This window comes from Palaemon carinicauda, chromosome 30 (assembly GCF_036898095.1).
Source record: "Palaemon carinicauda isolate YSFRI2023 chromosome 30, ASM3689809v2, whole genome shotgun sequence".
NCBI lineage: Eukaryota > Metazoa > Arthropoda > Malacostraca > Decapoda > Palaemonidae > Palaemon > Palaemon carinicauda.
The window spans coordinates 79,235,985-79,250,984 of NC_090754.1; the positions used below are offsets into that span (position 1 = coordinate 79,235,985).

General features: G+C 33.1%; 1 protein-coding gene across 1 annotated transcript in view; it reads right to left on the bottom strand.

Moving 5' to 3' along the window:
- The window catches only part of BORCS5 (BLOC-1 related complex subunit 5), a 256,791-nt gene that overhangs the window by 502 nt on the left and 241,289 nt on the right, over window positions 1-15,000 (bottom strand). The window contains exons 5-6 of the mRNA XM_068354121.1: window positions 6,959-7,122; window positions 2,939-3,127 (exon numbers count right to left, since the gene is read on the bottom strand). Of these exons, the coding sequence (XP_068210222.1) occupies window positions 2,939-3,127; window positions 6,959-7,122 (353 nt within the window). The remainder of the gene's footprint in view (window positions 1-2,938; window positions 3,128-6,958; window positions 7,123-15,000) is intronic.

The window sequence follows — 15,000 nt, forward strand, 5'->3', positions numbered from 1 at the left end:
TTGAGGGATAAAAGTTAAAAGTTCATTAAGATTGATGGATAAAAGTTAGTTAAGCTTGATGGATAAAAGTTCGTTAAGCTTGATGGATAAAAGTTCATTACGCTTGATTGATAAAAGTTTGTTAAGCTTGTTTCGTAAAATTTCATTACACTTAATGGATAAAAGTTCATTACGCTTGATTGATAAAAGTTTGTTAAGCTTGTTTCGTAAAATTTCATTACACTTAATGGATAAAAGTTCATTACGCTTGATTGATAAAAGTTTGTTAAGCTTGTTTCATAAAATTTCATTACACTTAATGGATAAAAAGTTCATTACGCTTGTTGGATGAAAGTTCATTATGCTTGATGAATAGAAGTTCATTAATCTTCATGGATAAAAGTTCATTAAGCTTAATGAATAAAAGATCATTATGCATGTTGGATAAAAGTTCATTACGCTTGATGGATAAATGTTCATTAAGCTTGACGAATAAAAGTTCATTAAGCTTGATGGATAAAAAATCAGTAAGCTTGACGGATAAAAGTTAATTAAGCTTTATGGAAAAAAGTAAGAGTTCGTCAAGTTTATTGGATGAAAGTTCATTAAGCTTGAGGGTATATTTTAGCCATGCTATTCTATCTCATTTCTCTTAGTCTTCTTTTTTTTTGGGGGGGGGAGTTTTTATATGAAAGATCCAATTTAATGTTGTTGCTGATCTTAAAATATCTTATTTTGATTGTTCATTACTTCTCTTGTAGCTCATTTATTTTCTTTTTTTTCTTTCCTCACTGAGTTATTTTTTCCTGTTGGGGCCCTTGGGCTTATAGTATCCTGCTTTTTTAAACAAGGATTGTAGCCTAGCTTGCAAACATAATAATAATAATAATAATAATAAGAAGAAGAAGAAGAAGAAGAAGAAGAAGAAGAAGAAGAAGAAGAGAGTTACGAGGATTTTGAATATCCCAAAGACTAGTCCATCCGCGGATTAATGAGAGAGAGAGAGAGAGAGAGAGAGAGAGAGAGAGAGAGATAAACAATTGACGCAAATTTCGGATTCATAGGGATTAATGGATAAACAGATTGATGCAAATTTCAGATTTACAGATTAATGGATAAACATTGACACACGTTTCAGATTTATAGACATCAACGGATAAGCAGTTTGACGCAGAATTCAGGTTACCGGATAAACAGATTGACGCGTTTCAGTTAAATAGATATCATTGGATAAACAAACTGAGAAATATTTCAGATTTAGAGATATTAACGAATAAACATAATGACACAAGTTCCAGATTTCTAGACATTAATGGATAAGCAAATGGATTTAAGTTTCAGATTTCTAGACATTAATGGATAGTAGGTTGGCCTGGGCACCAGCCGCCCGTTGAGATACTACCGCTAGAGTTAGGGGGTCCTTTGACTGGCCAGACAGTACTACATCTTTGACTGGCCAGACAGTACTACATAGGATCCTTCTCTCTGGTTACGGTTCTTTCCCTTTGCCTACACAGACACCGAATAGTCTGGCCTATCCTTTACATTACAGATTCTCCTCTGTCCTCATACACCTGACAACACTGAGATTACCAAACAATTCTTCTTCACCCAAGGGGTTAACTACTGCACTGTAATTGTTCAGTGGCTACTTTCCTCTTGGTAAGGGTAGAAGAGACTCTTTAGCTATGGTAAGCAGCTCTTCTAGGAGAAGGACACTCCAAAATCAAACCATTGTTCTCTATTCTTGGGTAGTGCCATAGCCTCTGTACCATGGTCTTACACTGCCTTGGGTTAGAGTTCTCTTGCTTTAGGGTACACTCGGGCACACTTTTCTATCTAGTTTCTCTTCCTCTTGTTCTGTTAAAGTTTTTATAGTTTAAATAGGAAATATTTATTTTAATATTGTTACTATTCCTAAAATGTTCTATTTTCCTTTTTCCTTATTTCCTTTCCTCACTGGGCTATTTTCCCTGTTGGGGCCCCTGGGCTTATAGCATCCTGCTTTTCCAACTAGGGTTGTAGCTTAGCATTTAATAATAATAATAATAATAATGGATAAGCAAATGGATTTAAGTTTCAGATTTCTAGACATTAATGGATAAGTAGATGGATTTAAGTTTCAGATTTATAGACAATAGTTTATAGTTAATTTTTCTCAACATTTATTTATTTCCTTATTTCCTTTCCTCACTGGGCTATTTTTCCCTGTTGGAGCCCTTGTGCTTATAGCATCTTGCTTTTCCAACTATGGTTGTAACTTGCCTAATAATAATAATAATAATAATAAAAAAGTGACGCAACTTTTTGATTTATACGCTTTAACGCAAGTTTCATTATCGGAGGCAAAACTAAGCTTAGTTAGCAACTCTTCAAGACGTAATGGTATGATCATAACATGTACTGAATTTTTCTTAAAGCTTATCAGTTTCAACTGATTAAAATCAAAGGAGTTATTGTCTAAAGTTCCGGATTCGAAAATAACGGTTCATTGATTAAGTCTGAAGTTAACACTATAGATAAGAAGATAAAAATGCTACACATTGTGAGGCATATAAAAATACTTGGTTTGGGGGTAGCTATTTGGAGAAAAGATTATGGAATATAGAGATTTGGTTCAAAATGGAGAGAGAGAGAGAGAGAGAGAGAGAGAGAGAGAGAGAGAGAGTCCTACAAATAAGAATGATAAATTCTAAGAAAGACTATATTAACCCATTAATAATAATAATAATAATAATAATAATAATAATAATATACCGTTCTATTTAAATGGTATTATCTGAAAGGCATTTTCACCTTGTATATTTCTTACTGCGGTTGTACTACAATGTTGAAATAATAATAATAATAATAATAATAATAATAATAATAATAAAAGTCATAATAATAAATGCTATAAAAGAGCAAAAATATGTCCCCTCCAAAACAATAAAAATTCCAGAACGAACAAGGCACTCACCTCCCTGATCTTCGCCGACAGGTTATCCTGATGGTGTGAGGTGACGTAGGCCAGGGTATGCAGGTGGGTTTGGTACCTCTTGCAGAGGGCGGTCATGGCCCCGGAGTCCAGTCTCTCTAGCACCTCAGGGTCTCTGGCCGAAGGAGCCGTTAGGGCGCCTCGCATGATCGGTAGGAACGTTGGGATGGACTATCCGAAAGGGGAGAGATTTAGCTAAGACAGGAGCAACGGAAATGTGGTTGGATAGTTCGGTGCAAGCCAAAAGTTACCCCGACCGTCTATGCTTGGATAGGAGGCGACTATTCATATGAATAATGTCATAGATGGTTGGATAAAAAGGTGTATCCAAAGGGATAGTAACCTTTATGGTAGGGGGCTATCTAAAAATTGGTGACACTGTTGGATAGGGACTATTCATAAGAATAATGACAGAGATGGTTGGATAAGAAAGTGTATCCAAGGGATAGTAACATATATAGTCGAGGGCTATCTAAAATCTGGTGACACTTACGATTGGATAGGAAGCTGCTAGCCAAAAGGATATCGACTTTTAAGGTTAATAGGAAGGTACTAGCCAAAAGGATAGTGACGTATGATTGGAGAGGAAGCTACTAGCCACGAGGATAGTGACTTTTATGGTTGAGAGGAAGGCACTAGCCAAAAGGGTAGTGACAGTTATGGTTGGAGAGGAAGGTACTAGCCAAAAGCATAATGACATTTATGGTTTGAGAGGAAGGTACTATCTACAAGGATAGCGATTTTATGGTTAGAGAGGAGGATACTAGCCAAAAGGATAGACTTTTATGGTTGAGAGGGAGGTACTAGCTAAAAGGATAGTGGCATTTCTGGTTGGAGAGGAAGGTACTAGCCACAAGGATAGCAACTTTTATAATTGGAGAGGAAGGTACTAGCCACAAGGATAGCAACTTTTATGATTGGAGAGGAAGGTACTAGCCACAAGGATAGTGACATTCATGGTTGAGAGGAAAGTGCTAGCCACAAGGATAGTGACTTATGGTTGAGAGAAAAGTACTAGCCAAAAGGATAGTGACATTTATGGTTGGAGAGGAAAGTGCTATCCAAACCGACCGTAACATAGATGGCTAGATAAGAAAGTGTATCCTAAAGGATAGTAAAATATATGGTAGGATAATAGAATGCTATCCAAAGGGATAGTGATATTTATGGTTGGATAGGAGGGAGTGCTATTCATGCGGATAATTGTCTTTATGGTTGGATAAGAAGGTAATACATATAGGAATAATGCTCGGGATGGTTGGATAACAAAATTCTATCCAAATGGTTAATGGCATTTATGGTTGGATAGGAGGATGCTATGCCAAGGAACAAAGACTTGGATGAATGGACACTATCCAAGGGAACACATTTCATGTAAGAAAGTGGGGAATTTAAGAATGGATAGGTAGCCTACAATCCTGAGGGAGGAAATTATGTTATCAAAAGATGGTTGGATATAAGTGTCCTTATCCAAACAGAAATTGAATGTCATGAAAGCGGGAATACCATATTGTTGGTCAATAAGGTACAAACCATACGAAGTGTATTTTCTGCAAGAAATGCAATGGTTTGAACAAAAAGGTACTATTCTAAAAGGAAATCATACAAGACTGCATGGAAAGGTACATCATTGATAGATGTAGAAGTGGTTGCTTGCTTTAAGCAATGGAAATTCAATCACCATTTTCTTCAATAAAAAGAAACAAAGTTTTCTCTCCTTTTAAAGGACAGTGGATTGAAGAGAGCCTCTTTTCTCTCATGTTCTGTTATCATTTTATCTACTAATTTTCTAATCTAAATAACTCAATAACTTACATTTCATTCTTTCATATAAAAGGGATGAAAGATAAAAATAAACTCTTCTATTCTGAGTAACAGATGACCTCGTCTCAACGTTTTCAACTTACTCAAATACTAAAAATATATTTAACAACAAAATTCAGTGACACTAACATTCGTGCTTACAAAATCACAAGATGAATTAAGTGCTAAATGCTAAAGTACTTTCTCAAATACTGATACAATTCTAAATTTAATTAAAATAATTACTATATTCTACCATAAGGAATCCTAAAGACTAAATTTTAATGCTGTTAGTTCTAAAAGCTAAAGTTTTACATATTAACTTAATTAAAATTTACAAAGTGAAAAAAATAGTTTTAAACAGTATATAATTTCATTACATTATATTGTAATTACTCAATCTACGAGTACCATAATAAGAAGAGAGAGAGAGAGAGAGAGAGAGAGAGAGAGAGAGAGAGAGAGAAAGAGAGAGAGCGCACCAATCTTTACCACTTTTTTTCAAAATTGTTCACATTTGTTTCCATTAACACTTCAACATAGGTTCGGCATATGTCCTTCCATAAACTGTCAATTAAAAATACACTCATATTAAAAATATCTCTTGCTTGTGGGTACACTCGGGCTAACTATTCTATCTTGTTTCTCTTCCCCTTGTTATTTTGAAGTTTTTATTCTCTTTTTATCTTAAAGTTTTTATAGTTTATATATGAAAGATTTATTTCAATGTTATTGTTTTTCTTAAACTTCTCTTATATTTTTTTTCTTATTTCCTTTCCTCGCTGGGAAATATTCCCAGTTGGAGCCCTTCGCCTTATAGCATCCTGCTTTTCCAACTAGGGTTGTAGCTTTGCAAGTATTAATGATAATCATCATCATCATATCCTCCTACGCCTATTGACGCAAAGGGCCTCGGTTAGATTTCGCCAGTCGTCTCTGTCTTGAGCTTTTAAATCAACATTTCGCCATTCATCATCATCTACTTCACGCTTCACAGTCCTCAGCTATGTAAGCCTGGGTCTTCCAACTCTGCAAGTGCCTCGTGTAGCCCAGTTGGAAGTTTGGTGAACTAATAATAATAATAATAATAATAATAATAATAATAATAATAATAATAATAATAATAATAAACAATCAAAAGTGAAAACTCGATAAATCTAAGATTTCTCGTTTCCTGCTTTCCCTCCGTAAAATACATTCCTTCGCACGTCAAAGAATGATCAAACTACTCTCTTGCTATACTGAGGCATCTAATTCTAACTTTCTATTCACAGGTGATAACGTCATAGATACCAACCAAAACCCAGAGAGAATGAGTCCCTCTAATAACTAAACACGTTCAGTGGCTACTTTCCTCTTGATAAGGGTAGAAAAGACTCTTTAGCTATGATAAGCAATTCTTCTTGGAGAAGGACACTCCAAAATCAAACCACTGTTCTCTAGTCTTGGGTAGAGCCATAGCCTCTCTACCATGGTCTTTCACTGTTTTGGGTTAGAGTTCTAACGCTTGATGGTACACTTGGGCACACTGTTTTATCTTATTTCTCTTCCTCTTGTTTTTCTTTAAAGTTTATATAGATATATAAAAAATTATTTCAATGTTAATACTGTTCTTAAAATATTCTTATTTTGATTGTTCATTACTTCTCTGGTAGTTTCCTTATTTCCCTTCCTCAATGGGCTATTTTCCGTTGTAGTCCTAGGGCTTATAGCAACCTGCTTTTCCAACTAGGGTTGTAGCTTAGCAGGCAATAATAATAATAATAATAATAATTAGCATTTAATCACATGATTATGAAGTCTGGAATTGATAACAGAGTACTAAATCAGGTTCCTCGTTGCAAATTAACTGGAAAATATTGAGACATTTTTTTCTTTTTTTTTTCTTTTATTAAACTTGGTATGAAATACGGTATTCCGAAGACGAACATTAACAGAAAAGACTATTTCTAATAAAGTACTTTTATTATGATTGAAGTTTTGGTTATAGCATTTGTCTTAAATTAACATTTCACTTATTTATTCCTCTTAAAATTAAATTCGATTGAAAGATGATGGTAGAACGTCAACATAAAAATGGATATTACTAGTTGATATAAATTTGTTTACGAGAGAGAGAGAGAGAGAGAGAGAGAGAGAGAGAGAGAGAGAGAGCTGACCACTGAATGGCAGCACACATCTACTCTTCCGAAGTCCTACCTGCAGACGAGCAAGTTCCGGGTCGACACCTGTGGAGTTGGAGGAAGCTTCCCTTACGACCACCACCTCCTGCGGCCGCTGCTGAATTCGTCTTCGGGACTTCCTGGGGGAGCCTGCTCCACCCCTCAGGCCACGTACTCCTCGGCTGGTGTGCTTGGGGGAATCTGGAAAGAGAATGCAGTGATTACACAAGAGGTGTAACTAGCTCCTGGAAAAAGAACATAATCATTAACATGCTGTTGCAGGCGAAAGACAATTTTATTTTACCTTGATAACTCTAAAATTCATGTTACCTATAATAGATATCTTTCTTTATTAACTCCGCCAAGGTGGTTATAAAATAGATTCGGTTTATTTATCTATTTGCCTGTCTGTGTGCGTGTCTGTGGATAGGATTACGTCAAAACTACTTGACGGATTTTGATGAAATTTTCACCAAAGATAGACCTTAGATTATGGACGACCCCATTAAATTTTGGAGATGATAAAGATTCTAGATACGGATTTGCATTTCATGCCATTTTATAGATAAAATTAAAACACAGTGACAGAGTCTTACGAGATTTTCACCAGAGATAGATTTCCAGCCATGGAGGACTTCATCGACTTTTGGAGATGATCCGGTACCGAATTTGGATTAGCCTTTTTCACAATTTCAAAGATTACGTAAAAAAAAATTGACACACTGGATTTTCCCCAAATTTCAACAATGGATATTGTACATCGGAAGAAGCTATGAGATTTTGGAGGTGATACGGAATCAGGATTCTGGATCACCATTGCACTTTTTACCATCTACTGCACAGTCAGAATAAGAAAAGTGGGAGGATATGTCCGTAGACTTTAGTTAAGTGTTGGCAATATTCATTGGCGGAGATCTGGAAAATGTGATTGCTCTTGTTGGCTATAAGATTACGCACAGGGAGCACAATCACCAGCTTTAAAATGATTCCATATTATTAATATTAATTGCTAAGTTACAACCCTAGTTGGAAAAGCAGAAGGCTATAAGCCCAGGGGCTCCAACAGGGAAAATAGCCCAGTGAGGAAAGGAATCAAGGAAAAAATAAATATTTTAAGACTAATATTAAAATAGATATTTTCTATATAAACTATAAAAACTTTAACAAAATATGAGGAGAAATTAGATAGAAGTGTGCCCGAGTGTACCCTCAAGCAAGAGAGCTCTATATACAATGCCGTGGCACATACGTGTAAAAGCATATTTACATATGTAATGAATTTTTAAGAAAAAAAAAACATCAATACATAGATCTTCATGACAAATCCTGTCACCAAAAATTTTGATAAATTGTATCATAAAAACTTTGATAAATCCTGTCACCAAAATTTTGACAAATTGTCATCAAAGTTTTGACAAACCTTGTCGCCAAAATTTTGATAAATTGTCATCAAAGTTTTGACAAAACCTATCCCCAAATTTTGACAAATTATATCGCCAAAGTTTTGACAAAACCTATCAACAAAATTTAGAAAAGCCTAATTTGACAAACCCTGTCACCAAATTTTGACAAAATATGTTATCAAAGTTTTGACAAAATATGTCATCAAAGTTTTGACAAACCTTGTCGCCAAATTCTTACAACTGTAGACGTCTTACTGAAAGACTGACAAAGAACGTAAGCAACGAAATGAAGTGACCAAGGAGAGTCACTCCAGCTATAAATAGACCCGCGCTCTTTGCAACATTTCGGCTACGATGATGCAACACTATAGTCCATTTCTTTTAGCGAGGCAGATTTGCACCGACTCGCAACGGTGCCCTTTTAGCTCGGAAACGTTTCCTGATCGCTGATTGGTTAGAATTATCTTGTCCAACCAGTCAGCGATCAGGAAACTTTTCCGAGCTAAAAGGGCACCGCTGCGAGTCGGTGCAAATATGCCTCGCTAAAAGAAATGGACTAAAGTGGGCTACTTGTAAGTGGTAAATTCGGCTGTTTACTGGTTACTTTACAGAACCAGTGAAGATATATAATGACTAAAAAACCAGGTCATCACAATTGAATAAAATGTGTTAATCGTTTTTTTTAGGTAAGTATTCTTGCAAATAAAATACATCGTAAGTATTTTCATAAAAGAATATATTCTAGTTAAATGGTGTACCAGGATCAAACAACTGACGCATTCCAAACTTATGCTTACAGGCTAAGAAAGCAATCAAATTATTAGGAAATTGTGAGTGGAAAGATGAAGGAAGTGGAAAAATGATTGAAGTGGAAAGACAAATGCATTGGAAAGATGAAGGAAGTGAAAAAACGAATGAATTGGAAAGATGAAGGAAGTGGAAAAATAAATGAAGTGGAAAGACAAATGAAGTGGAAAAACAAAGGAAGTGGAAAGATGAAAGAAATGGAAAAACGAATGAAGTGGAAAGATGAAGGAAATGGAAAAACGAATGAAGTGGAAAGATGAATGAAGTGGAAAAATGAATGAAGGGGAAAGACGAATGAAGTGGAAAGACGAATGAAGTGAAAAGATGAAGGAAGTAGAAAAATGAATGAAGTGGAAAGACGAATGAAATGGAAAGATGAATGAAGTGGAAAATTGAATGAAGTGGAAAAATGAATGAAGTGGAAAGATAAATATGAAGTGGAAAGATGAATATCTATCCTATCATCAAATAGAAAAAAAGTTCTTGTTTTTAAAAAAAAATGTGATGCAAAACAAGGAAAAAAAAATTGGATCACCAGCAAATACGGATCTTAATGTATTTATATATCAGCTAATTCTATGGATTATTTATAAACCTTCGGTTATTTCACAAAACACTTGTTAACCAAAAACGAAAATCATGATTTGCCCAAATACCTGGGTTCTGAGAAACATGTTTTATTACTAAATAAAGCCGAGGGGGAAACAAAAGACGATAAGTCACACATGTACGAGGAGAAAACTGCAAGATACTTTAATGCAGTCTCGTTATGTCGTTCTCACGAGGTATATATGCATTTAAATGCTACAATTAAAACAGCTCAAAATTATCCTATTCCTACATTTTACATTTTATTCCCCAAAAGTAAAAAGCGGTATATACCTAAAATAATATACCATCGACAAAGTTAGAAAGTTAAGAATGAAGCATTCTCAGGATATTTCAAGAGAAAATCAGTATGTTATTGAACTTTGCGAGGATGTTCATTTGGGAAATTTTGGGAGAAAAGGCGCGGAGGTGATTTTTACCTAGTAAATCATTACATCCAATAAAGTGGAATAAAGAAGGACATCAAGTGTTTTAAGTAACATATCCCATTCATATGAACTACCTTGGGCTTATGGCATCCAGCTTTCCCAGCTAGTAGTAGTAGTAGTAGTAGTAGTAGGAATAATAATAATAATAATAATAATAATAATAATAATAATAATAATAACACTAATATTAATAACAATAATAATAATAATCATAATAATAATAATAATAATAATAATAATAATTATAATAATAATAATGAGTCTCAACTGAATGTATATTGGTTACTAATATTACAAAAAGTAATTTACATGTTCATCAACAGGATATTTCCTTCAAAATGGGCAACACTGGGAATGAAAAATTTAATAATTCTAATCTTTTGAAAATTACATGTAAACCTATAGCATAAGCTCTCTCTCTCTAATATATATATATATATATATATTATATATATATATATATATATATATGCACATATATATATATATATATATGCACATATATATATATATATATATATACACAAACACACACGAAAATATTTCTATTTCAAAATCTGAATATGGTTATAATGATCTCCCTTCACAGTCTACCATTCAGCCTATGGAACTTGAACAAAACTAGTAGATTTTTTAACAACTTAAAATGAATGAGTAAACCCTACATTGAATTTATGCGCTGTATAAATTACAAATTAATCAACCCTATCACTACACTCATAAGATTTTGTATATTTTTAACCTATAAAATCAATCACACCACTTCCATACAATAATGGGTAATAAATAGGAATTAAAAAGGACTAAATAAATAAATTAATCTAAATAATAGACCTTAAATCATCTACAACCTCGTCCCATTCCAAATTATAGTATTCTAGAAGTTTTATTCCAGCTGTAACCAGATTGTGGAATGGTCATCCTAATCTTGCGGTTGATTCGGTGGAATTTCAGAAGTTCAAACATTTCGTAAATTCTTTTCTGTAGAACAGGTTGATTTAAGTCTCGTTTTATAGTTAATATATGACTGGTCCACTTCAACGCCGTTACTGATCTTAAAATGTGTCATTACTTTTAAAGTTTTTATAGTTTATAAAGGAGATATTTATTTTAATGTTGTTACTGTTCTTGAAATATTTTATCTTTCCTTGTTTCCTTTCCTCAGTGGGATATTTTCCCTGTTGGAGCCTTGGGCTTAGAGCATCCTACTTTTCCAACTAGGGTTGTAGCTTAGCAAGTAATAATAACAACAACAACAACAACAATAATATAGTTTATTTCATTTCCTCACTGGGTTACTTTCCCTGTTAGAGCCCTTGAGGCCTTGGTATTCTGCTAGTTCATTCTAATCTAAACTGTTTATTACAACATTTCCATAGTCGCTAAGGTGCTCCTCAACAGCTGCTCTTTGCAATCTATAACTTAAAAACTCAATAATGATGCTAAGCACGGTTGTGGTGGCCGATGTGGTAACGTCCTTGATTGGTGATCTCCAGACAGGGGTTCGAGGGCCGCTCAAATTCGTTAGTTTCTTTGGTCGCTGCAACCTCACCATCCTTATGAGCTAAGGATTGGGGAGGTTTGGGGGAGCCTATAGATCTATCTGGGGAGTCATCAGTAGCCATTGCATAGCCTCCTTGGTCCCAGCTAGGGTGAAGAGGTGGGCTTGGGCGCTGATGACATATATGTATGGTCAGTCTCTAGGGCACTGTTCTGCTAGATAGGGCAGTCTCACTGTCCCTTACCTTTGCCATTCATGAGCAGCCTTTAAACTTTTAAGGAAAGACCCACCTATTTCCATCAATTTCAATTGAGAACTTCCCTCTGTCTTTCGCCTTAGTCGTTACGATAACACTTTACATGAGTTCCAAAAAGAATCCAATTTGAAATCTGTTGTGAATACCTCCCTTGATGTAACATATGCTAAATTGAAGGCTGGAGCTAGGAATCCAGAATATTTCTTTCCAATAATTCAGAATATTTCTTTTCCAGAATCCAGAATATTTCTTTCATAGCATCCAAAATATTTCTTTTCAATAATCAGAATAACTTTTCCAGAACCCAGAATATTTCTTTTCAATAATCCAGAATATTTCTTTCATAGCATCCAAAATATTTCTTTTCCAGAGTCCAGGATATTTCTTTTCAATAATCCAGAATATTTCTTTCATAGCATCCAAAATATTTCTTTTCAATAATCCAGAATAACTTTTCCAGAACCTAGAATATTTCTTTTCAATAATCCAGAATATTTCTTTCATAGCATCCAAAATATTTCTTTTCCAGAGTCCAGGATATTTCTTTTCAATAATCCAGAATATTTCTTTCATAGCATCCAAAATATTTCTTTTTCAATAATCTAGAATATTTCTTTCATAGCATCCAAAACATTTCTTTTCCAGAATCCAGAATATTTCTTTTCAATAATCCTAAATATTTCTTTCATATCATCCAAAACATTTCTCTTCAAAATCCGGAATATTTCTTTTCAATAATCCTAAATATTTCTTTCATATCATCCAAAACATTTCTCTTCCAAAATCCGGAATATTTCTTTTCAATAATCCAGAATATTTCTTTTATATCATCCAAAATATTTCTCTTCCAGAGTCTAAAATATTTCTTTTCCAGAATCCAGAATATTTTTTTCATAGAATCCAAAATATTTCTCTTCCAGAATCCAGAATATTTCTTTTCAATAATCCGGAATATTTCTTTCATATCATCCAAAATATTTCTCTTCCAGAATCGAGGATATTTCTATCATAGAATCCAAAATATTTCTTTTCCAGAATCCAGAATATTTCTTTCCAATAGTCCAGAATATTTCTTTTCCAGAATCCAGAATATTTCTTTCATAGCATTCAAAATATTTCTTGTCAATAATCCAGAATATTTCTTTCATAGCATCCAAAATATTTCTTTTCAATAATCTAGAATATTTCTTTCATAGCATCCAAAACATTTCTTTTCCAGAATCCAGAATATTTCTTTTCAATAATCCTGAATATTTCTTTCATATCATCCAAAATATTTCTTTTCCAGAATCCAAAATATTTCTTTTCCAGAATCCAGAATATTTCTTTTCCAGAATCCAGAATATTTCTTTCCAATAGTCCAGAATATTTCTTTTCCAGAATCCAGAATATTTCTTTCATAGCATCCAAAATATTTCCTGTCAATAATCCAGAATATTTCTTTCATAACATCCAAAATATTTCTTTCATAGCATCCAAAATATTTCTTTTCAATAATCTAGAATATTTCTTTCATAGCATCCAAAACATTTCTCTTCCAAAATCCAGAATATTTCTTTTCAATAATCCAGAATATTTCTTTCATATCATCCAAAATATTTCTCTTCCAGAATCCAAAATATTTCTTTTCCAGAATCCAGAATATTTCTTTCATAGAATCCAAAATATTTCTCTTCCAGAATCCAGAATATTTCTTTTCAATAATCCAGTATATTTCTTTCATAGACCCCAAAATATTTCTTTTCCAGAATCCAGATTATTTCGTTTCAATAATACAGAATACTCTAAATTTCCGAATTTTTGGATGATTCCATTGTCTATATTTCAAGAATATAAAATAAAAAAATACTCATATAAATTGAATATTCCCTTCTTTTAACATATAAAATTCTAGAACGTTACTATATCTTTAACATGAAATTCCGAACTAAACAAATAGGGAAACTTACAGTTTGCCTCGCCTCAGTCAGGCTACGTCAAATATCCCATCGTTGCTAATGTTTTTATCTATTGCCCAATACAAAAAATTTAAGAAATATCCATTTAAAAATGGGAAATATAACAGTAATTCAATAAAACCGTTACTTTTGGATAACGAAAAATATGAGAAAATTCTGCGCAGTAATGTTTTCAACTGGGATGACTCTGGCACTTTCTCCAAGCAAAATAACAAACAATTCAAGTTGGGTTCAAACACTGACTATATGTTTTTTTCTTTAAAAGTTACTTTAATTTAAAGGAAAATAGTGAGATAAATGGTCAAGCAATTTGCTATATATATATATATATATATACTGTATATATATACATATATATATATACACACTGTATATATATACATATATATATATATATATATATACACACACTGTATATATATATATATATATACACTGTGTATGTATATATATATATATATATATATTCATACAAATATATTGTGTGTGTATATATATATATATATATATAAAAATATATATACACACACAGTGTTTTAAAAGATCGTGTATTGGCCTGTCTACAAACACAATTGAAAACAAAGTAAAAGAACGATGAACATTTATTCTACTTTCTAGTTTTCAAAATAAAGATTAATGGTTTATTTGACCTACAATACCTGGAGCTGTATGGAACTGGATTTAAGTCATTGTTTAACTTTCCTACGCACATGCACACACACACACTTATATACACATGTATATCAATAATAATATTAGTAATAATAATGATAATAATCAGGGGTATCAGAAATCAAGTGGTGAGACATTTTCATATTAAATATTTCAACCAGCAATTGTTATTATGAACCACGAAAATACTGGCAAAAAAAAAATGTATATTTTTCTCTCTCTTTCTCGGTATATACTGTACATACACATGTGTTCATTCATACATACATATTCTATACATAGAGAAATAGACAACAATATGTATTATATAAATATATATATATATATATATATATATATATATATAAAAGAACAAACTCAAACTGGGAGTTAAATGGCAGGACAGGATTAGAAATGAAACTATAAAAGGGATTACTCAAGTGCCATATGTGGATGAGATCATGGT